General features: G+C 38.5%; 2 protein-coding genes across 6 annotated transcripts in view; one reads left to right on the plus strand and one right to left on the minus strand.

Annotated features, from left to right (window-relative positions):
- The window catches only part of ACBD5 (acyl-CoA binding domain containing 5), a 54335-nt gene extending 32863 nt beyond the window's left edge, over positions 1-21472 (plus strand). For 3 of the 5 annotated variants that reach the window (XM_030009494.1, XM_030009493.1, XM_030009499.1), the window contains one exon: positions 21034-21472. In XM_030009494.1, the coding sequence (XP_029865354.1) occupies positions 21034-21064 (31 nt within the window). In that variant the 3' untranslated portion in view covers positions 21065-21472. Of the gene's footprint in view, positions 1-14921; positions 19426-19799; positions 20317-21033 lie in introns of those variants that run through there. The other 2 variants (XM_030009497.2, XM_030009498.2) reach the window with 2 other exon arrangements.
- MASTL (microtubule associated serine/threonine kinase like) lies at positions 432-21796 on the minus strand. The gene is made up of 12 exons (XM_030009489.2): positions 21470-21796; positions 19281-19418; positions 17687-17826; positions 16795-16883; positions 15336-15442; positions 14871-15003; positions 14107-14279; positions 11725-12957; positions 9647-9785; positions 6421-6534; positions 6229-6330; positions 432-3803 (listed from the first exon to the last, which is right to left on the minus strand). The coding sequence occupies exons 1-12, from the start codon at positions 21665-21667 to the stop codon at positions 3646-3648; spliced, it is 2724 nt and encodes a 907-aa protein (XP_029865349.1). The 5' UTR covers positions 21668-21796; the 3' UTR covers positions 432-3645.
- Positions 21797-23311: the final 1515 nt, after the last annotated feature.

Genomic DNA, 23311 nt, shown 5'->3' on the forward strand with positions numbered 1-23311 from the left:
CCAGGTCTAAGTGTGTGTGTGTGGCACCTGTTCTGTCCTCAAGGCCCTCTGTTTCTCTCCTGTTCTGGGCCTGTGGAAGCCCTGTAAGTGCTGATGTAGATGAACTCTAGAATTCTAGTCACCACAAAGGAGCAGACTCCCAGCAGGAGTTATAGACCATCTAAGGACTCTTTGCTCTCCTGCCACTAAATACACAAGTGGAGCTTGTAATAAGGAGTGGAGGAGGGTGTTAGCAAGTTATGAACTGACAAGCATATACACCTGTATTAGAAAGTATTAGGTTATTTCCCTACCTATTATCACTGTCTTTGCTGGCATAGGGGGAAGCAGTCAGGGTTTCTTTGTGTAAAAATTTACCTGCCACACCTACAGGGTCAAAAATATAAGGCAGTTTAAGACAGAAAAAAAAAAAAGCAGAAGGAAGCAACAGCAAGACTGCAGTATTTTATTTCATATATTTACACAAAAGTGTGCAAAGTAAACTTCTTGAGAAAGTAGAAGGAAAAGAACACATTTTACTGTAAGAATAACCATAGGTAAACCTGATCGTGCTGAAACTGGCACCTACTAGCTCGAGAACACATGGCAGCATTTCAGTATCTTGGCCTCCAAACTTCGCACAGCATATAGGTGAGCCTAACAGCAAGTTATGGGTAGTAATAGTTGTCCAAGACTGCTGTTTCTATATAAGAAAGTGTGACAGTTAACTGATCTCTACAGTTTTTAGCACACTTCTGTCCAGCTAATAGCAGATAAACTGTCTCCCAAGATAACCTGGACGCTACAGAGTTCAGATGTAGGTTATGCACATAAAGTTTAAGCCTTTAAAAAACACCATGTAACAGCTAGAGTACTTGCCAAATGGTATTCTACAGCTTTTAAGGACTAGAAACTTTTACCAGTTCACACAAATAGTGGTAGTTGATTACTAATGAGAAGAAACTTTTAAATCTTTCAGCTACTACATTATTGCTTTTTGTACTTTTCCTTGTAGTATTTCAAGTCAATAAGTGGGGCAAAAACCAAGGGGATTAGGAGTTGACAAGGAATTCCCTGTTGAAGAACAAAGCTAGGATTCACCTTTCTAACAGCTCCCCCCACCCCAACAAAAACACACCACAAACCCCAACAATGAACATGAGAAGTTCAACTCCATGTTTGCTATGATCAGGATAAATACAAGATATTGAAGAGAATGGGGTATTGCAAGTCTTCAGTGCTAATTGTGCAGAATTGAACAGTTGTAGACAGCAGTGAAGTGGTAACTGTTTGCATTAAACATTCTGATTTGTCAGTTGGCCTATTTATTGTTCTACAGAATTTATTTTTTTATATTTCATTATAAAACTATGGTAGAAGAACCATGATTTTCTTTTAGAATAAGGTCTTTAAAAGAAGGTTTGAGGTTTTTATAAGAACAAAACTAAGTTAACAAGATTCTTTACACCTAATGTTTTGGTGTACTATCATCTCTAGCACTATATACACTAGCATTAGAATACCTAAAAGACTTTTAAACAGTTCTGTAGTTCACTGTGATTGGTCAAGAAGAAGTTTAAATAGAAGCTTACTTGACCCTTGCAGCTGATTAAGAATTATTTCAAGGGGTTAGAGGTTATCTTTAAAATGTCATACCACTGTAACTAGTTTTTTCTGCCTTGAGGGGAATTTGTTATACTGCAAAGTGGGAACAGGTTGTAACCATTTGTAAAGCACTGAAGACAAAGAGCTTTTGTGGTGTTCAGTTTACGTTATTTCCTAACACATTTTTAGAGTATTTTTCTCAGCATGAAACTGAGATTCATTATTGTAAGACCAGCTTTCTTAAACAAGATTACTAGAAATGGAAGAATAAATTGCATAAAATACCAGTGATAACTTAAGATACTCTGCCTCCCCCAGTTTATATATACTAACTACACACAGGAAAAATGCTAAAGAGCTTCTCATATTCAGAGGATGTTGTCAATGGATACTGCTTTAGTAATGTATTACATTAGATTGTTTGCACCTTTTTCACATAACATTAATTTCAGTAAGATTCAACAATTTAGAAGTTTTCTGAAACTGAAGTCCTTAGCAAAGGGAGTGAGAGTCACTGTATGTTTTGCAACTTGCCAAGATTCTGTTTCACTATGTTTGAGTTATTGCACCTAGACACTGGGATTTGTCATTCTGAGCTGTTAAGAATTAGTTTTCTTCTGGTCTTTCTAGGAAACTTTTTTTTTCTCCACCATTACCATTCCTTTCCCAGCTGCCTGAGGGGACAGCAGGAAGCCTAGCAGACACTGTTTGCTCAGAATTCCATCAATAAATCTTGTCTTCCAGGAAGCAGGGCAATGAAGGGACAACTCACTCCCCCTGCAGGAAGGGTCAGTTCATGAAACTCAAAAGCCACTTGGCAAAAATCACTAGCAAAATGCTTGGCTTCTGGCACCACCATCTAGCACAAGTGATCTTTATCTAACAAGTACAAACCTGAAAAATAAAAATCTTCAGTAAGTCAGCTGAGAAAGATACCTATGCAAGAAAAATATTGAAGATAATTTAAACAATTACCTACAAATAAACATCTAAAACATAGCAGGTGCAAGTTTTGTTTTGCATTGAAAAATAGATTTAAATATACTTCCCCCTAATTAGGATGTATAATACTGAATATACACTTGTAACTTAAGTTCTAGTAAAATCTAAGATTTGGTTGTGAGTTTACAGAACAGTCTGTTAATTTGCAATACACTATAGTGTTTAATATATAGCAGCTTCAGTATGAATAGTACTTCACTTGTTAGCCAACACTCAGGTGATTTGTTTTCTATCATCTGACATGAGTGAGCATAAACACACATACTCAGCATTTTCTATTTAAAACAAGTAATTGCTGAAGTGTATGCTGTTTAGTCCATCTTCCTACAGTGTAAGTTGTTACAATGCAACAATTAAAACAGAGCATTTGTTTAAACAGAATTGCCCCAAGCTTCCTTTCCCTACCCCATTTGTCTAGGATAGGATAATAGCCAGTGGAACTACTGGCAGTCTCACATGCTGCATCTAGCAGAGTTAACTCTGAACAACACTCTCTTTTAACCCTTCTTGGGATAAGATAAACAGAAGACAGACATTTCAACACTGCATTAAGATTTCAATTTTCCACCTCAAGTAGAAACATCAGTTTTGCACAGTGGATATATATTCAAACTGGTCAGAAAGGACTACTCCCAAACAAGACTGCCGTAACACTGAACCACCAATAGGTAAGTTACAGTTAGATACAATTAGCATGCATTTATGTCCTTTCCTTTCCTCATTGTGTTAACTGGGAATCAACTTCACACTTCCTAACTGGAGTTACTCATTGCTATTAAAAAAAGCCCCATTGTTGCCAAGTGTTACTAGCTCCAAAAAATACAACCCTCTGGCCTCTTAGTAAGGTGCAGTAAGCAAGATAAAAAGTAGCACAAAGGCACTTTATACCAGCCAAGTTTCATACAGTAGTTTCACTTTCGAATAAAGGATACAATAATAAAAACAGACTGATAACTTAAAACACTAATTTTGGCAAGGAAACTTAGTTAAGACCAAACTAGTGTTATAGGACATCCTGTAAGTGTGCAAAACCATAGAGAAAGTTCACTTATCTTGATGCTATAAGCTAAATCCAGACACAGTCAGGTGCTGAGCATTATTCCTAGCTTCAAAGTAAGAGGTATCAGTTTCATCATCTGGCTGAGGTATAAACGGCATAGTTTGATTCTGTAGATTATCCCAGTCCACACCATGAAAGAGGGGGTGATTTTTCAGTTCTGAAACAGAAGTTCACATAAACATTATAAACACCCTTTTGTCCAAGCCCTATAGTCACTTTGGTCCCTTGGTGCGTAACTGTCCGTAGATGTGCTCTATTTTGCTGGTTTGGAAATTGACAAAAGTGCAAATTGCAATTGGGTTTTGATTACCCCCAACCTCAGTGAGACGAAGCTATTGTCATGCCAACTAACCATCTCACCCTAGCTAGAGAACCTACTCTACACAGCACATATAGTGGATCAGAGATGCCCTAGGGGCCTGTCATGATAGGGTACCACAGAAACTTTAAGCATCACTTCAAAATGAGTTTCTAATTTTGCCAAAGCTCTGTGCTGAGTAGACATGTGGGAGTCACTCCCACCCTCCTCCACTCCAGGCCACCTGCCTTTTGCTAGCTCATGCAGCAGTCCTCCTCTGCTTTGGCCTACCAACAGACACAGAAGTCTAAACACCCTTATGGTGAAGTTACCACAGACCACCAGATTCCTCTTTCCCAGCACAAAGGAGGGATAACTAACCAAGCTGCAAGACTTCCTGACTCAAGGAGAACTCCCTTGGCCTGTGCATTCTGACCAGGAGGTGACTTCCTGGCATGCAGGATCTGATGTGTCTTTTGCATAACCTGGAAACACCACTCCCTGATGAAAGTGGCTTTGCTACTTCAATTCAATCCAAGAAAGCACCTTTTCAGCTGAGTGGGATAAAAACGTGGTTTTGTATCACCTGCACCACAAAAATCAAGAGCAAATATAAAAAATAATAGGACAAGTAAAAATCACATTTAAAAGGAGGTGAAAGAAAAACACTCACTGCAAATTTTATTTCTAAGCACATATCACAGGCTTTTAGCTGATAGACAGCAAGACATTAACACTTGCTTATTATTTCTACATTTCCTGATTAAATAATATAGCACCATATTAAAGTTTATTTTAGACAAAAGGCAATAAATTAGAGAGGTAGTCTTCTAACTCCTTCTAATAGCTTCAGCAACCATACGTGCAGGACACTGCACAGATCCACTCTCTTAGAACTGTATCTAGTTCTGCTCTTCAGAAAGTTCTCACATACTGAAAGCTGTCTTCAGCTGAAAAGGTGAGCAGACTTCATTGTCTTTTCCAAAGAAGTATTAATGTGTACCATGGCTGGCATTCAGCTCCTGCCCACATCTCTGAAGAAGGGGGGAAAAAACCCCAAACTTTGGATACCCGTGTTCTCTGCCAAATACTGCTTTAAAGCCTCTCTTAGCTGGAAAGGCTGAACTCGCAGAAGCATAGCACTAGGACATGACATAACTGGGATTTCTCAGTAAGTTAGGCTTCACGCTGGAGAAATAAAAGAGAGGGAGAGCATGTGTGTTGTGGAGGGGGGGGGAGAAGATGACAGTGATAGAAACTCAATTACAATGAAGAAAACTTAATAGTTGTCCTGAGAGCTACTCATCCAACTTCACTTCAGTGGCCTATAAATTGGATGAAGAAATCGGATACAGCTAAAGGTCCTGAGAAAGAATGAATTTCCAAAAACTTCAGATTGGAAGAAACCATTATGTCATCTAGTTTAGATTTCTATGCATGACAGGCAACTAGATTTCACCCTATTATCCAGGAATAAAGACAATAACTTGTGTTTAACTAAAACACCTTCAAATTAAGACATGAGATGCTTTTTGGGAGACATTAAAGAGCCACAGAATTCCCTGTTGACATCATGATCTTCATTTATAACCATGTGCCTTTAATTTGAATTGGCCTGGTTTCAGCTTCTAGCCTTCAGTCTATTTATGAGTAAGCATTTCTATAATAATTTCCTTCTCTAGTGATTTCTTGCGTATTTTTCTCGTAAGACTTCTTCCTCTTTTTCCAAACTATCTCACTTTAAGCTTCCTTCATGTTATCAATTTTTTTAGTAAGATAGAGTCCCTGTGACAACAGCAAATGCTTAAAGTCCTTCATATAGACTTTGTATAGTATATATTGTCTAACTCTGTGTTCCCCTATACATTCAGTAGAGACAGGCTGATTCCCAAGAAAAAGCTCCTTTGAATTAGCTTTTGTAGGAGGCTTGTCTCCTAAACTACAGGCTTCTACTCAAGGTTCCTAAAACCACTTAGGTCAAAACCCCCAGATACCTGTTACTGAGTTAAGCAAGAGTGAACTTTGGTACGTCAGATAAACATCCATAGCAGAACAACATTAAAGCAAAACAGAAGTTGAATAACCACCCCGCCCAAATTTCCTTATTTGAAAGGGCAAAATCCCACAAGAAATACAGAAAATACCACAACTTGTTAAGAGTTCTGGCACTATACATGGAACATAAACAGGCATTAAAGTTTTAGTCTAAGTTTCAGGAGGAGGACATCACCACTTTGAAATTTTTAATCAGTTGCAAAGAACACAAGAGAATTTTAATACTAACCCTTCAGTCCAGCTCTCTTAGTACTGTCAATTGTTAGAAGAATATCTATTGCATTTTGGGCGTTATCAGACAGCTTTTCTTCACCCTCAGGCCAGGGAATATCTACAGGAAAAGATGCAGATGAGTCGGTAACTCAAACCATAAAACGAATGTTGGAAATACATACTTTCCCCAATTACCAAAACATATTACCTCTTTTCAAAATATTTTGGAAGACTTGTGCTGGCGTTTCATCATTAAAAGGTGGAATTCCAGTTAGAAACTCAAACAGACAAACTCCAAGGGCCCACCAGTCTACAGCAGAACCTAGTAAGAGAAATCCAGGTCATTACACCAACACAAAGGTTTAATGATATCTGCAAAGATTTGAAGATTAGCCATGGCAGAAATTGAAGAGTGTTTAAATCCTGCAAAATTTCTTGGAAATTAAGGAAGAGACAAAGTATGTTGTACTTTATTATCATGCAGAAGATTAAAAATTTTTAAAGGGCTTTGTAAAGCCAGCCTGTTCCTTAATTCATTATAGATAATACCAGGATTTACTGATAAAAGCAAGGGGGTTCTTAAGAACAATCTAATTATCAACTCCCATTACAGAGAATCCAGGAGCTGACTTCTCCAAGAGATTTTGTGATAAGAAACAGTTGTCTTTAGCAACTGCTCTAAAGCCTGGATGAGTGCTCCATATTGTAACCCCTATCCTTCTCTCTGTTCTTTGAGAAGACTCCAAGAATTCAAGCCATTGAACTTAATTTTCATTTGTCTAAATTTATGTCAAAATATTGAAGACAGCTTGCACAGATGAGCCAGCATGCAAGAAGCTGGAATTACTTTCCATTACACTAAAGTTGATTAGGGCAATGTGTAGTTACTAGCCATCTCTCCTTTGTTATTAAATAATTCTGGTTTTCCACATTCCAGGGTGTTTTTTTTTGCCAAACCCATCTTATTAACCTACTTAAAAACAAGCAGGCAAAGCAATCCCAGACACCACGGCATGCATTCTAAGCATTCTGTATCTTTAAGCCATGCCCACTCCACTATATAAAGAATAGATGCCACACTTGCTGCAAAAAAACCCAAAACAAACAAAACCCCCCAAACTTTGAAAGAGAGAGTAAGTATAGTTTTTCTTAGCTTTTTTCACATATAAAAAAATTAAGACACCTCCAAGTTAAGTAAACAAATGTTTTGAGCCATTTCAAAAGGACTATTGGCTAAGTTTAGAAATGGTGAAAACTAAAATGTGTAACTAGTAATCTAATGCACTTTTAGCAACTTTTAACAGCAGTAAGAGTGCCCCACGGAGCTAAGCATATCAAGATAAGCAGTGAAATCACATCCAATGTTGTTAGAGGTACTTGGATGTTCAGATAAACTATTCCCAGCTTCATTCAAAGTCTAATAAGATCACAACTCTGAACAATGTACTAACACAGGCTTCAGCAGCAATTTTTCCCACCTGGAGTTTAACTAAAGATTAGATTAACTCCTACCATATCCCTGCTAAATCATGCCTATCAATATTTGAAGCAAGAAACAGAAATACCAGGTCTTGAGTATCTGAGCCTTGTTCACCCAAAGTAAACCAGACTGATTGCATAAAGTGAAAGGAAGCAATGAGAAAAAGTGTCTCTGGTGTATTTCCTGTTACACAACATCTTTAAGAATGCTAACTTTACTCCTGAGGTACAGGCTTACATGTGTGATTTCCGATAGCCTAGTCACAGTGATTCCAATATTTCCTGCACCTTTTGTGGAAGCATCACACATTATGTGGAATGCATACTGGACATATCTTTCTATATAGAAACATTGTTCACCCAAACAATTTTTTTTTTAAATTGTGATCTAGTTATACTTTGACTGTTCACAGTTATGCTGAACACTCCATTTCTGCACAGTATATAGCAAACTTGGAGATTAGAGTCCCTGCATATGAAAAGACAATGAAGTAAGAACATTAAAATTATTGCAAAACAACCCCTAACAAATACAAACATCAAGTATCTAGTATGATTCTCTGAAGGCATAGGAATGCAGATTTTTTTCCTTATAGTAGCAACTCAACATTAAAGAAAGATAGCAATGTTAAAACTAAGTTAGAAATAAAAATAAAATAGTTTTGTAATACATTATTATAGTTTAGGATTACAACTACATTTACAAGCAAGTTAACAAAACCAGAAATATGTAGTGAGGTAAAGTTTTGAGTTCCAAAGCCAAAAAACCCTAGCTTCACTGAAGGTAATGGGTGATTTGTCATTTTCTGACATAAACCCCAGATTCTTTGCAAGTTATTACTGAAGTCCTGAAAACACTTAATAATTGCATGGAAGTCACATCACAGCCAAGTTTCACATTGTCTAACAGCATTGATTACACTTCCAAGCTATTATGCAGTTTTAACGCCTGCCAAATAACCAGGATCCCTGAATGGAAGTGCAAAACAACAACTACATACATTTAGTGATTTTAGTCATTACAGTTAAATTGTTAAGTCTCTTCATGCAGTTTTATTTAATCTATATTGGCTGCATACAGCAGAATTTTACCGTTCCACAGATTAGCAATCACTACTTCTCAATGAAGATCTCATCTTGTATACTTTTCCTAAGACTATAAGCTCCACAAAATAAAAGTATACTTTTGAGATGGAAATAAAATGTAATTACAAATACAACAAATGTATCAGGGATACATTGCATTTATTTATTTTTTGTTAATCGTTCTTGCAAGTTAGCAGGAAAATATTTCAGACTTTTTGATGATCTCAGTGGAGCTCAGGATTTGAGCCAAAGAAATCTATGCACTTCAAAGTTGTGCTATTTTATCTTCTTATAGTAATTTGCAAAAAAAAAAAAAAAAACTCTGATGGCTACTACTGTCCATTTGTATGGAAGATCCTGTCAGAAATATTAAGTGTTTCATGAGGTCGTTCAACTCAATAACTGATTTTAATGCAACTTCATAAACTTGTCTGGATGCACATAACAATTTAATATCCATAAACATGGAATACATTCTAAGAATAATTGGAGGCTTAATCCTTTCATATTAAATTTCACTAAGTTCCCCCACCCCACCCTGAAGAATCTTAAAGGACACTCAGGATGAGCAAGTTGTGATTTCTAAGCCACATACAAGTCTCAGCCTGCCTAAGTACAGCTTCCAAATCATAGATTAGCAGCAGGCAAGGCTGTGCTGGACAGTCAAAACCTCCAGTCATGTGAAAAAAGTAAATGGAAGAAGCAGCTGAAGCAAACACAGCCTTCCATGTTGGCAAAAGCTAAGCACTAGGTATTTTTAAAGAATTCACTATCATATTACTTGAACGGTTTAGAGCTCTAGAGATATTTAGAAGTGTAAATATGTCACCTTTCAAGTACTTACAAACTCCATGGTTTGTTTGTCTTACCATGAGGCTTTGTCAAAAGCAGCTCAGGTGCCAGGTAGTCTGGGGTGCCTAGGATGCGTTCACCTTCTACTGGGGCAGCTCCTCTTCTTACACTCTTTGGAGTCCTATAGGGTGTGCCAGCATCTCCCTGATGAGGTGTCTTAAAAGATGCAACAAAGATTTCAGATGTCAAACAAAACTAGCTGAGAAACTCCCATCTCCAGGTTTAGTAATGGGTATAACAGTTGATACTTAAGTTCAAGTCAAGAACATGTCACAAAATGTACATTCCCTGAAAAAGTATGTGTGAAATGCACTTCCATTTCATCTCAACCATCTTGAAGCATGAAAAGTTAAGATGCCTACTCTTTTAAGAAACTTTTCCCTAAGTTCTTCCTCCAGTATCAAATCCACAAGTAATGACTCAAAAAAAAACCCCAAACAAAACAACCAATCTTAAACTTCTCTTTCAAATTCAAATCTGAAGATAACCTAGTAGATAGAATGTCAAAATAACCTTCAGTTTTAGCACTAAGTTCTTAATATTAGCCAATGAAAAGCAAGCATGTATGTCAAATGCCTGTAAAATAAAAATGAGAATCCTGAATTTTCTCACATATTACATACCAGATGTACTCAAAATGTATTAAATGAGCCCTTTATTGTTTAACCTGTATCCTATGGGTTGCATTATGCCTGCAGATGAAGTTCTGCTCAAGTTACACTTAGTGACTGTTTACAGCTATACAAACCTTCTGAAAGTAATTTGGAACATTATTTGAAGATAAAATATGCAGGCTTGCAAAGAGATCAGTAAGTTCTTACAGCCAATAGGCTGACTGCAATGAAAGGTTTCCTGTTATGACTGGGAGATACTACTAAATTATCTCACAGACTCATTCTTTATTTTTCAATATACCCTTAATTCCCATATATCTGGTATAATTTTGTTTCCAACTTCATCTTCAGTGCAGCCGAGATCAATTCATTACGACTATGCCACAAAGGCTACAGGTAACCAGGTTGCAATGATGTGATTTTTAAAAGAATCACAAAAATATATTAAAAAGGTATCCTCCCATTCAATTCTAAGTTACATAAACGCGTAATGCCATCAGTCATTTATTTCTCAGGAGATGAAGTGCATACTACTCTTACTCCATTTCAGCTGAATGCAAGTTAAGTTCCATAGTCAATTAAAATTTTACATAGATGAAACAGAAGCAAGCAATTCAGACAAAGACATCAAAAAAAAAAAGGCTTTCCCAAAAATAACATTTTGAATGTCCCCTTTTGGTACACCAAATCATTCACCACACTGCCAGTTCTGTCAGAAAGCTTTAAATCCTGCAACTAGAACTTAAGTAACTGATAAAGGTCTTGTAAAGCTATGCCAAAATGAAACAGGAAACACTAACCGAAAAGAATACTTTTGCTTTTCCCACATCAGGGCACTACTTACTTCAGGAGAGTAAGATTTTTACTTACTATCAGAAGGATTAAAAAGCTCAAAGCAAAAACTTCATAACCTGCAAGCAGCTGTTACAGTTTTACATCAGTCTTTTTAATAGGCTTGTAATTGGTACTTGACAATACACATTACACTATCACTTTTACCAGGATAAAAACAAACAAACAAAAAAAACCCAGCAGGCACAACAGGAGTTACTAGTAGCTGAACAGCATTTGCAGACTGTCTTAGAAGGGATGCAGGATTTAAGAAAAAAAAAAATTACTTCCTGTTACATCAGGAAACCTATAATTACAGGAAGTACCACAGTGCACTAAAAATAGGATGAGACAAAATAGCGCAGACTTTTTTTAACCAGTTCACCATAAGAGCAAATGATTTCTCAGAGATGTAGACAGACAACGCATGTTGAGCCAGAGGCAAACCAGTGAATATACAGTTATTGCTAAGCTCTTACAGAAATTGTAATTTTGGCCACACAAGTGCAGTAAGTGAAAGCCTGCCAGCAAAGGTCACTTTGACAGATTACTTCAAACTGCTTCAGTTTTCCCTAAATTAACAAGCGAAATGATTTCAGATCACCAATATCTAATGCACGCACAAGGTTTCTACATGTCTCCTTACATACCTGATAAACCCGATACGGTCTTCCTTTCTGTAATGGAGTAATAGCTGTTGGGTAAGAGCCACTACAAACAGGTGAAAGATCCATTATATCCAAGGAAGCCATGCTACATGGCTCAGATACATTGGATATATTAATTGGACTATTATAACTTCGGAAAACAACAGCATTTTTTTTTAAGAGATTCAGTGCTTCCATCATCTTTTCTGAAGGAGAAGATACTGTGTCAAGGTAAGTTTCTTTAATGTGTTTTTGGTCATTATCCTTTTCATGATGTAATGGCTTGCAGTCCTGGACAGTACGTACTTCCTCTCCGTTTTGTGAGACATCTCGGGACTCTAGTGATGTTATTAGTATGCCTTCTGTATTTTGTTCCTCAAAGGAGAGGTCTTTAACACTTCTGTCCAAATCTAAAAGCTGCTTTTCTAAATGGCTTTCTGTAACAGACATTTCAGGAAATAAGTCAGAATCTGTACTGAGGATTCCTAAAGGTTTTTCATCATCAGTGCCTAAAAAACTTGAGTTCATATACTCCTTTTTATCATCCTTTTCATAGTCCGCATCCAGATCACACATAAGATTTTTAGCTATAATTGGAGTAAGTGACCTTTCTACTGTTTGCTGGTTACCAATAAAACTCTTAACTTCTTCCTTGCTTTTGCAGGTGTCATGTAGGCATCCATCATCAGAAAGCATTAAGGATTGAATTTCTGTTGTCAAACCTGTCCTTTTATTTGCTGGAAATTCTGAGATCTGACAGCCTCTTTTATATTCTGTGTTGGTTTTTTTAACATAGTTAAGTTCCTGGCAAGGACTAGTGTCAACTAATTCAAAGCTTCTTTTTACACCTGGCTTTTCAAAAACTTCTTCCTCTTTGATAGGCTTGACAGGCTCATTCTGCCTTGAAGGTGACTGTTGTTCTGCTGTTTCATTAGTCATACCTCTTTTATTTACAAAGAGTTTTTCTTCCCAAATCTTATTTTCAGAAAGACATTTTCTGACTATGCCTTTCACATCCAGTGTGGTCACAGGAGTATCTGTTATATCAGAGTGTTCACTTCCCAGCTTCTGCCTATTGCCAGAATCACTGCTGCTGATGGGAGAAATAGCAGACTCCAGTTCTTTTTTCTTTAGAACTTTAATGTCTTTGCTACTTGGTAATTCTACATTTGAAATGAGAGCTGACCCACTGTTACTTGTTTTGCCTGTTGTAGAACATAGTTCATCTTCACTTTGCTGCAAATGAGCACATTAAGTTTTGAGTATCGAGAAAAATGGAATTACAGTATTATAGAAATGTCTTTTGAAATACCTTATTTCCACTTCCATAAAAAACTGCAAATTGACAAGTATTACTTATTCTTTATAACCACCAGTAGTGACAATCATAACATAATACAGTCAAAAACATTCAAAACTAAGGGATAATTTGATAATTTGACTATTTTTAAGAACATAAAATAAGCTTGCTAGAATACAATAGAAAATGCAGTATTTTTAAATGCCTAAGGATGAAGAAATATAGCAGTTCAAGTTGTATGTGTGATTTTATATTAAGTTAAGCTACAGAAGTTCTCAGTTTCCAAAAAAAGCCAAAACCAAAGAACCCCATCATACTACCCTGTGGCATATTATACTTCAGGGATGACAAAAGGAAAATGTGATATTAGTACTATTTTGGTAGCACAATACTAAAAACAAGGCCTTGGGAAATGGGCGGATAAAACAAAGAATTATAAATTGTTTTAAATGTACGTTTTTGTGTGTGATCTAAATAGGAATCATGGCAAGGGACTAAATAGCACAGCAGCATTTTCTTTCAGGTCTGTATTTGTACAGAATTTCATTAACAGTTTAAAATAGCAGAAAGTATTTTGTATCAGCTATAATTACTGGTGTTAGGTTAGCTGATACAAAACCCTTCAGTAATATAAACAAACTTTTTCGGTTTTTAATAGCTAGTAGAAGTTTGAAGTGTATTTTGTTTGCTATTTTTCCCAAGTTCTGCCTTTTAAAAATTCTTTTGTCTGCATTTATCTGGCTCCAAAGAGCCAGTGCTCCCAGCATTCCCCACCTTGTGAAGAACAGGGCTAAACCCACTGCCATCCAGTAGAAGCCTTCTCTGTCACTCCTTTGCTGCAGGCTAAATAGCATTTGCTTTTCCTGTTATGTTGCGCAGGACTACTATTTGTTTGAAGAAAAAATAATACTAGTTTGATCCAAAACTCCTGTTCAGCAAGCATTACAACCCCTGCTCCTTCTGCTGTAGGAAGGCTTCACTACACTTGAAATAACTGGGGGAAGTAAGTAGCAGAGATCTGCAACAGTGCATATAGAAGTACAAGCTGATTTTAATTTATAGTGGAAAGATGAAACAGTCCTGACCTCTACATCTTTCTCCCACCTGGGGCTGCTGCAGCATTCTGATCCCATACTGGACAGGTATGTGTGCGACTGACTAGTGGCACTAGAGGTACCAAACCTTTTTCTTGACTGAAGTAGAGTAGGAGTTAAACTTCTCACTGGCATCACGGGAGTTGCTTGAGAAGTATCAAGATCTTGAGAGGAAAAAACAAAATAAAATTCAAGTGTTGATATAAATAGGCAACATATCTTAACCAGCTTCACACTATGTCAAGCTTTCACATCGAAGGAAGTTATGGAAAGCTATGCATGACATCATAGTTTCTCTTGTCATCTTTCCTGCACAGTCAATTCACTCATTTTTTTGAAGTAGAGACTTGCAAGAATTTAAAAGCAATATGAACTTTGGCACCATAGTAGCCTTCCTTCACATTTCAGGTTAGAAATGAGAAAGCAAGAAGATAAGACAATTTAAATGAAAGCACACATTGCTATATTAAATCATTTTCAGTGAAAGTATGCCAAGAACTGACACTATTTCTATAAAGTCTTAAAGGGTCATTTTGAATTCAGTGGTTGTGCATTTGAAAAAAAAAATAATCAAAAGATGATATAAGTAGGGTAGGTGAAAACATGTCAGACCTTAAGGACCAGAGGAATGGTAGACAGCAAGACACTGACAGAAGCACACCATTTATCAAGTGGGTCCAAGCTACTCACATAAAATTAAAAGACCACCACCTTACAGCCAGAGTATTACTTAGTACAAGGCTTGGTATACTCACATGTTTTGAGTAATTTATCTGAAAAAGGGGTATTTTCCTTTTGGACCATAGGTAAAGGAGAAATCACTCCATGCAGGCTGTCAGATGATTGACTTGAATTGCACCCTGGCATTTTCATTCCAATGGGAGTATACTACCAAGCAGGAAGAAGCATAGTTAAAAATTAATGGAGCCTGAACAAAACATCCTGGATTGAAAGTATAGCTTCACACATTCTTTATTATGTTTACATTGGAGCTTAGCCATTCCCATTTTCCAAATTTTTTGAAGCACAACTTATAGTCAGCTATTTGAAATATAATCCAAGGTAATCACTTCAGAACTTCAAGGTACTGGAAATATATAAGTTATTCTACCAGCTGGCAGAGGAGGTGCAAGAATAGCCTTATCACTCCTATTATTACATTTAAGATAGTAAGCAAACTAAAAGAATGAAGTACTTCAAAGACAGTGAAAATTACTTACAAAACCTAGAGAACTGATGAGAGACAACAATTGTCCTGGTGTACGTGAGTAGTCTTGCTTTGGCTTTGCCATTGATGGTGTAGTAAGGATATCTATCATATTTATCTCTACAAACAGACAAAAAAAAACCCTATGAAGCAGGTCAGGTTTTCCTTTTGCTATTAAATAAGCAAAATTACAGGCATTTACTTAAGTTTTATCCAGAGGGGAAAAAAATGTAGTCACATACTGAACAAATATACAAAAGAAGCCACCAAACCCAAGTGAAGACATACCCATACATTCCTATTCAAGACAAATTGTTTCTTCCTGTACATCCACCATAAAATTACAGTTTATAAATATAGAAACTGTAAGAGTCCAATTTCTATTCCAGCATACTATGTTGTACGTGTTATGTTTTCTAACTTGATAGCAGCTTTGGTTTTTAGGTAGCAGTTCCAGCCTATGGGCTACGATGGTGAATTTGATTCAAAGCCTGCTTTCTTTCCCAAAGACATCTCAAAAAAAGCTGCAGACAAATTTTTCATAGGTGAAAATTTAACCTTAGATGCCATTTTTTGCTCACTAGAGGTAAGTAGGCTTATAGCTTACATATGTTCAAGTAGACACCATAATCTCTCCCATTTGAACTTCACAATTAAAGCACTATATTATAGAAAATACAGTATACTTAGGATTTTCCTCTATACTCTTAAAACCATGAATCAGAAACTCTATAGACAACTCTGAATTTCTACATTCCTTTAACTACATAAAACGGGTGTACTCGCCAGCAGCTGTCTCAAAAAACTGAACTGGTGCTGTGCAGCATTAGTTGGCTGATATGGTTAAGGGGTTGGAGGTGCAAGCTAGTTCAGGAACTGGCTATTCACTGTAAGACCTGCAGCCTATTGCCTGTGCCAGACAGTCATTTGACTATTCACCTATATTTCTGCTACTTGGAAACAGTATGTTCATATGCTGAAGTGCTGATTTATAATCCCCTGTTAGGGACAAACCACCTCGCCCTGTCCCTCACATTAATGTCTGGAAGGTCCCAGTTCAGACTGGAAATTAATATATAGAAGGACAGAGAAACATGAACTGAAGGCCAGAAGTAGCCAGAGAAACACCAAGAAAAAGCCTGAATTATTCATTCACCCTTTGAATTCTCTTAGTGGACTCCATAGAAAACTTTGAAATCCATACCCCTCAAGAGAAATGGCTCTAGATCGTATTTCATACAACCTTGTCCCAAAGAATAAATACTACAGCTTCTGAAGTGCAATGTATAGAGCAGATCCTTTACTAGCATGTACCTTATCAGTACTTACCTACTTGAAATCAGATATTAGCGCAACATTTGGGCTTATTTAATTGAAAGCTGCCCTCTATGGGGATGTAAAGGATTCAAGAATATGGTAATGTGACACTAAAATACATTCTAATACAACCAAAAGGATACAGACAATCTTACCTCTGTTCAGAGTAACTCTGGAAAGCCCAAAGTCTGTCAACTTTATATGGCCCTGATTAGAAATGAGCATATTGTCTGGCTTCAGATCCCTGAAGACATGAATATAGTTGAAGTCAGCAAAAAGACAACTGAGCAATATTAAGAAAAGTTAACTGACCAGAAACACTCAAACACAAAACATTGATTATAGCTGTTTCTCAGTAACATCTCTTAGCCAGCAGAAGATTCCAAGTGGAAGAATACACCAAAATAATTAAACATACCTAGCACTAAATATTGTACAAATGTCTCAGGCCTTGTAAAACCACCGTGCATGTCACAAGAGTTGTACATTTTGTGTTTCAGCAGGTTTAACAAGTGTTCTTCATAAGTACTACCATCACAACATTTACTAATGTGTAGCTGCTACACATGACAAGCAAACCTCTAGTAAAAGTTTTCATGGGTGTTCTCTGTAGTACTACTGCATGCAGTAAAGAACTCTCACTACAGGGGGAGCATTAGAGTAGTCACTGTCCCTTTGTCCTACAGTTACATGCTTGCAGTATCCGGAGGGTTCCTGAGCTAACAGTCATTTAAAAGCCACAGGGAGAGGGGACCTGGAAGGTAGCATAGCTGCTAATACACCACTGTACTGGGGGAAGAGCATGTAGGCAGGGGAAAGCAGCATATATTTGTCTGCTTAACATATATGGACAGATTTTATTTTAGGTGTTGCTTCATGATATTGCTGCAGTGTACACATGCGAAAAGAGCTTCCAGAAACTCTAGCAAATGAGGTAGCTGTTACTATGAAATGGTGATTGGTTATGTGTTCGAGTGAAAAATTAAAAACCCAAACTACCAAATACTTATTTGTAAGAAAAAAAAAAAAAAGAGAAGTAGGTTTTACCTGTGGATTATCCCATGCCTGTGAAGATAGTCAAGAGCCAACGCTGCTTCAGAAATATACTTAACAGCCATTTCTTCATCAAAATATCCATAAATATGGAGAAGAGATTTGACATCTCCACCAATAAGGTACTCCATCACCTGCCATTCAAAATTTAACATTTTAAAACACATTTTAAATTTGCAAGTAAAATATAAAAAAGCTTTTACCCCTAGGAAAATATATTTTCAAAGAGCAGAAGCTGATAGAAGCTTCCTTGTGCGAACTTCATTTCCCACACAATACTTTTCACTTGGATAAAATAATTAAAGCTTCAGATGACAGAGAACATGAAACATTTTCTTTTAATAGACCATTTACTTATTTTATATTATTTGCCTAGCCTACTTTCTGTAGTTAGCTCTCAAATAACTACTGTAGTCAGCTTTTTAATTAACTTCTGAAATATTTATATATTATAGAAAATAAATTGCAAAGGACTTCTGTGAAACTCAAGGCCTGAAGCCAAAGACCACTAATATTTTGATTTATATAGAACAGGTATCTTAAGGATTTTATTTTGCAAATGTTTATACACAATATTAAATTCAGACCTGAGCCTTGTGAAATAAGCACAAATTTCCAGAAATGTATACAGTCAGAGCTACTGTGCATTTAAGACATGAAAAAGAGTGTTTTAAAAAAACATACACATCCAGAAAAAATTATGCAAACTCACACACTATTATGGCCCATGTCATACCCAAGGTAAAAGAAAAGTCAGTGGGGTTGCAGAAACACATTCTTCAATGACAAGAACAAGTTTATGGGGTTTTGGTCAAAAAATCTCACTAGTACTTAGATTCCAACATACAATACAATACTATTCCATATATATGACTAGCATCTCTTTTACAAATCCTTCATCCTGAACTCCTCCACACAGCAGTTAACAGAGATTCCAGGAAAAGAAGCTTTCATTTACACTCAAAATGCACTGTAGGAGTGCATAGCAACCTCGCCATAGAATTTAATCAAGCTGTTCACTGTGTGTACTTACAGCAAACCAGACAAATTATGCTAGAACCTCTGTACAGTCTTAATCCATACTACCTTTATGCGGAGGCGGTATATAAAGCCATATTCAAGTTCTACTGTACTCCACAGTGCTCCATGTGGACTAGCACTTAGTTTTGCCATTCAGTTATTCTCTTGTCACAATGGCCAACTACCATAACAAATTTTGAGCGCAGGCAACAAGTAAAACAGATGTTCTTTTAAGTGAGCCACAGGGTGTCTTTCAGTTACTTGGATTCTGCTTGAACAGAATGGTTTCTTGTTTTCTTTTCCCTAAGATTTCTGCATATTCCTAAGACAGATTAGCTATTAAAAAAGACACTCTTGTAAAAAAAAAAAGGAACACAGGTGGAAAGATCATAAAGGTACCAGAAGAGCTCAACCATTTCACTTGTTCAACCATTCTAAGAAAGAAGAATGTAAAAGTGACTAAGGAATACCCCCACACTGACATAAAAATGTGTTTTCAGACATGAATATAGTTCTACACTCCATTTTCAACACTATCATAAAACACCACAGCCATTTATTTACTCACTAAATAGACATTATTAGCTGACTGAAGCGAGTAGTATAAGTGCACGATGAAAGGACTTTTGCTGAGAGCCAATGCATCCCTCTCTGCCTGGACCTGGTGAACCATGTTTTTGTTGATCATGTCTGCTTTTTTCATCACCTGAAAACAAAACAAAACAAAATCAAGTAGATAAACTTTCTTTTCTTTGCTCAACCTGCAGTTCTTCAGTCAATTCATTTATCTCTAAACCTTAAACTTGCATACATATAAAACAGAGCTATAACTTCAAATAAAGACAGAATTTTAAACCCCAGGTTATTAGATAACCTTCTTCATTGCTCTCCTAATTCAGTCCGGAATGGAAATCACACTACCAATATTTACTGCAATTGTGCACACTGGAAAATGAATGTTTAGGCTGTATCTGAAATTAAGCTGCCCTGAGTTAATCCTCTTTTCCACAGTACTCAACTCAGAACCAGGAAAAAGTATCCAATGCCAAGATATACACTTGCTGACCAAGTCTTTCTATCTCTTCAGAGGCTGAGATATATGGCCCGAGGCTTGAAAAGAAAGTGCAGCAGTAAGTCATGCCATCTTGGTATCCTCAAGTGCAAGACTGCAACTATTCCAGCCTCTAATTCTTAACTTTGCAGAGAAAGTAAGTGAATTCTTTGCTTAATTTAAAATATACAATCAAGTCACCCAACAAATCTTTGTTTCCTTGGGAAGAAGCCTCAAAGGCATGCAACTCACAATGAAGAAATAACAAGCTTAACTATGAATTAGGCTCTAATTCCTGTACTGAATTACTCCACTATATGTTGATGCCCACTCAATATTAATCTTGAATAGAAGATACACAGCTGATAGGTATTTAGGCAAGCATTGCATATGCATTGGAAGTCTGCCCACTTTCAACATCTCTTGTCTGGATCTCTATGGTGATACTAAAGCAAGTTTAATTTATCCATTCTCTAAGCAACACAACTCTAAGAAGTTGAGTCTACAGCTACTGCCACTATTCAATAACAGAATTTGATAACATATAAAAATAGCAAGACATAAGAAGTGTAAACTGATGCCTTCTATGTTAAGTGTTGACAACTGTAAAAATATTTAACATACGTTAAATTCAGTAGCTTGAATAATCCATAAGTCTCACTGCAATAGCAATAAAGGATTTACACAAAAGCTCTTAGGTCGCAATACTTTCAATAAACTTGTGTAAGATACTAAAGTAACATAATTGAAACACTCTATATGCACACCTAAACCACAGAAAATTAGTTTCCACAGCTACCATCACTATTATCAAAGTTGATACAAAAAAAAATTCCAAGACATACACAGAATGCATGGAACTACACTTTTAATAAGCATCTACCTTAACTGTGCAAATATTTAGCATGTGGTAAATGTTATAGTTGTGTACAATCCATAAACTACACTGCAGTAGTGATAAAGGATTTACACAAAAGCTTTCACCTCAAAATGCTTATAATAAAAACATGTAAGTAGACATATATAGCTCTGAAGAGCAATGCCTATTTCGCATGACCGTTTTTACATTTCCTTTTTTGTGTACTACGCAGCTGGTTATAATCCTTTTAATTGCAAAGTCGAGTTCACACAAACCATCGGTAAAGTTTTTACTGCTGACAAGCCTAGTTTTTAGTCCTTTGTGTATCAACAAAGAAAACGCAACAGTTTTTTTTCAAACGTGCACTCAGCAAAAACCCTTCTTATAATTTGCTCTCTTTACGCATCTCAGAGGCAGACTTTTCATTCACGACCAAATGTGAGAACGCCTTCCCAGCGGCACGACTGCTGAATATCTTCAGTTACAACAAGTATCTACAAGCAAGAAGCAAATAGCGCACAGACGCTTTGGAAGGCTCTTGGCGTAGTTCCCTCGACATTTAAGGGACTTCTAAAAGCAGCTGTCGTTACCAGATGCCTCCTAACCAATGCCTCCAGGCGAAGAGGGCCGCGAGGGGAAAGCTAAACGCAGCCTCTGCGGACAAGGCGTCTCCCAGGCCCCAACTTCTGCCAGAAGGGCGGCAGCTCCCCAAGAGCCCGAGTGTCGGAAGGCGGGGGGACTCATGCCGGGGCAGGCCTCCGCGGGGCGTCTGCCTTTCCCCTCGGCACCTCCCTTTCCCACACGGGCTTAAACGAAAGCGGAGGGCGGCAGCGCCGCGGCCCCTCACCTTCACGGCATACAGCCTCCCCGCCTTGCGGCCCAGGTACACCTTCCCGAAGGCGCCGCGGCTGATGGGCTTCACGATGGTGAACTCCTCGATGGAGGGGGGCCGGGGAACCTCGATGCGCCTCGGGCCAGCAGCTGTGGCGGCATCGTCCCCCTCATCCTCCGGCCGCGCCCCGGCCGCCGGCTCCACCGTCCCCATGTCGCGCCTAGGCCTCGGCGCCCCGCGCCGATTCAAAGCGGCGCCCGCCCCGCCCCGCCCCGCCGCGCGGCGTCACCGGCCAACGGGCGGGCGCGGGGGAGGAGGGCGGTGCTCTCGCGAGAGCGCCCGCGCGGCGGCCGTTGGGGTCGCCTGGAGGCGCCTGTAATGGCGGCCGGAGCGGAGCGGCGCGGCGCGGCGGTAAGCTGTGCCTCGCAGCCCCGCCTTCCCGTGCGGCCGGCCGCCGAGGGCCCTGCGGCGGGCAGCCCCTTCGCTCACGCCTCCGGGCAACGCTGGGGCGCTTCACGTACCCGCCCCGGAGCGCGCCCGCTGCAGTTCAGAGACACCACGGCTGCCGTTTGCCCAGGCCTCTGCATGGTGGCGGCTGCCGTGATGACCGTCCTCCGGTCTCATCCGTACGGTGCTGCTCCCGGTGGTATCTGGTGAGCAGCGTGCTCAGTTCCGCTCTCAACCAGAAGGAGTTATATGTTTATTGTTGACACAGACGAGCTGAATAAATTGGTTGCGATGCTGCCCTCAAGGCTTGTGAGTGTTGCTCTAGTGTTTCTGGTAGGTTCTTGTCACTATCTTTGTCTAAACTGCATTGCCTCATTACAGCCTTCCCAGCTTGGCCAGAAGGACCCTAAAAATTTTGCCGTTCATTGTATCCAGCAATTAAAAAAACTCCACAGGATTCATTCTGTTGTTGGTTTTGTTTGGTTTTTTAAGAGCGTTTCATTGTGACAAAATGCCAAAGCTTCGATCCGGCTAAATGCTACCCAGTCTGGGTTTCCAATTTGGCAGTAGGTTGTTCTTGCTGTGAGCAGGTAGACTGTCCTCTCATTTCAATGGGGTGCTTGAAGGTGTAGGAATTCAGCAGAACTCGGTGTGAGACCTTAAGGAACTGGAAGGTAGTATTTACTTAGAAAGACACAACTGATTTTGGTCCCACAGACTCATTTTCTCATACGCTTCACTCACGTTTTCTCACACTTGCATACTTGCAGGCTCCAAGAGATGTTCGTCCAAATGGTATAGCCAGGATGGCTTCCATGTAAGAGTACACTTCCTATCCAGCCCTTACTGTCGCTGTTGAGCCCTTACTGTCTTGGCATCCTCTGGATTGGTGATGACAAACTGCTTTCTGAGCAGGTCTTTTATGACCAGGAGTTAGAATAATGTGATCTTTTGCTTCCCTCCAATTCTTGATGACTTCAGCCTCCATTAATCTTAGGCAGGGTTGTTCCCTGTTTTCTCTGTTTCCTTATTTTGGATATCTCCATGGCTACATTCTGCCTTCCTGTTGTGACAGCAGGGACAGGTGTGGCATTTACAGTGTGCTTTGACCTTGTTGCCATCCTCCTGTTCCCAGAGTGCAGGCCTTCTGACAAATCCATCTGTGACAGCGCCTTATCAGAGAGGGGGCCTTCTGCTCTCTGTTTACACAGCAAGGTCCTCAGTGTTTACCAGTTTTACTGCTGTCAGTTGTGCTCTTGGTCATTCTTTTAACCCTTGCCTTACTGCTTTTATGTTGCTGTCGTGATTTAACCCCAGCCAGCAACTAAGCACCACGCAGCCGCTCACTCACCCCCCCCCACCCAGTGGGATGGGGGAGAAAATCGGGAAAAGAAGTAAAACTCATGGGTT

The sequence above is a fragment of the Aquila chrysaetos genome, chromosome 3 (genome assembly GCF_900496995.4).
Source record: "Aquila chrysaetos chrysaetos chromosome 3, bAquChr1.4, whole genome shotgun sequence".
Taxonomy (NCBI): Eukaryota; Metazoa; Chordata; class Aves; order Accipitriformes; family Accipitridae; genus Aquila; species Aquila chrysaetos.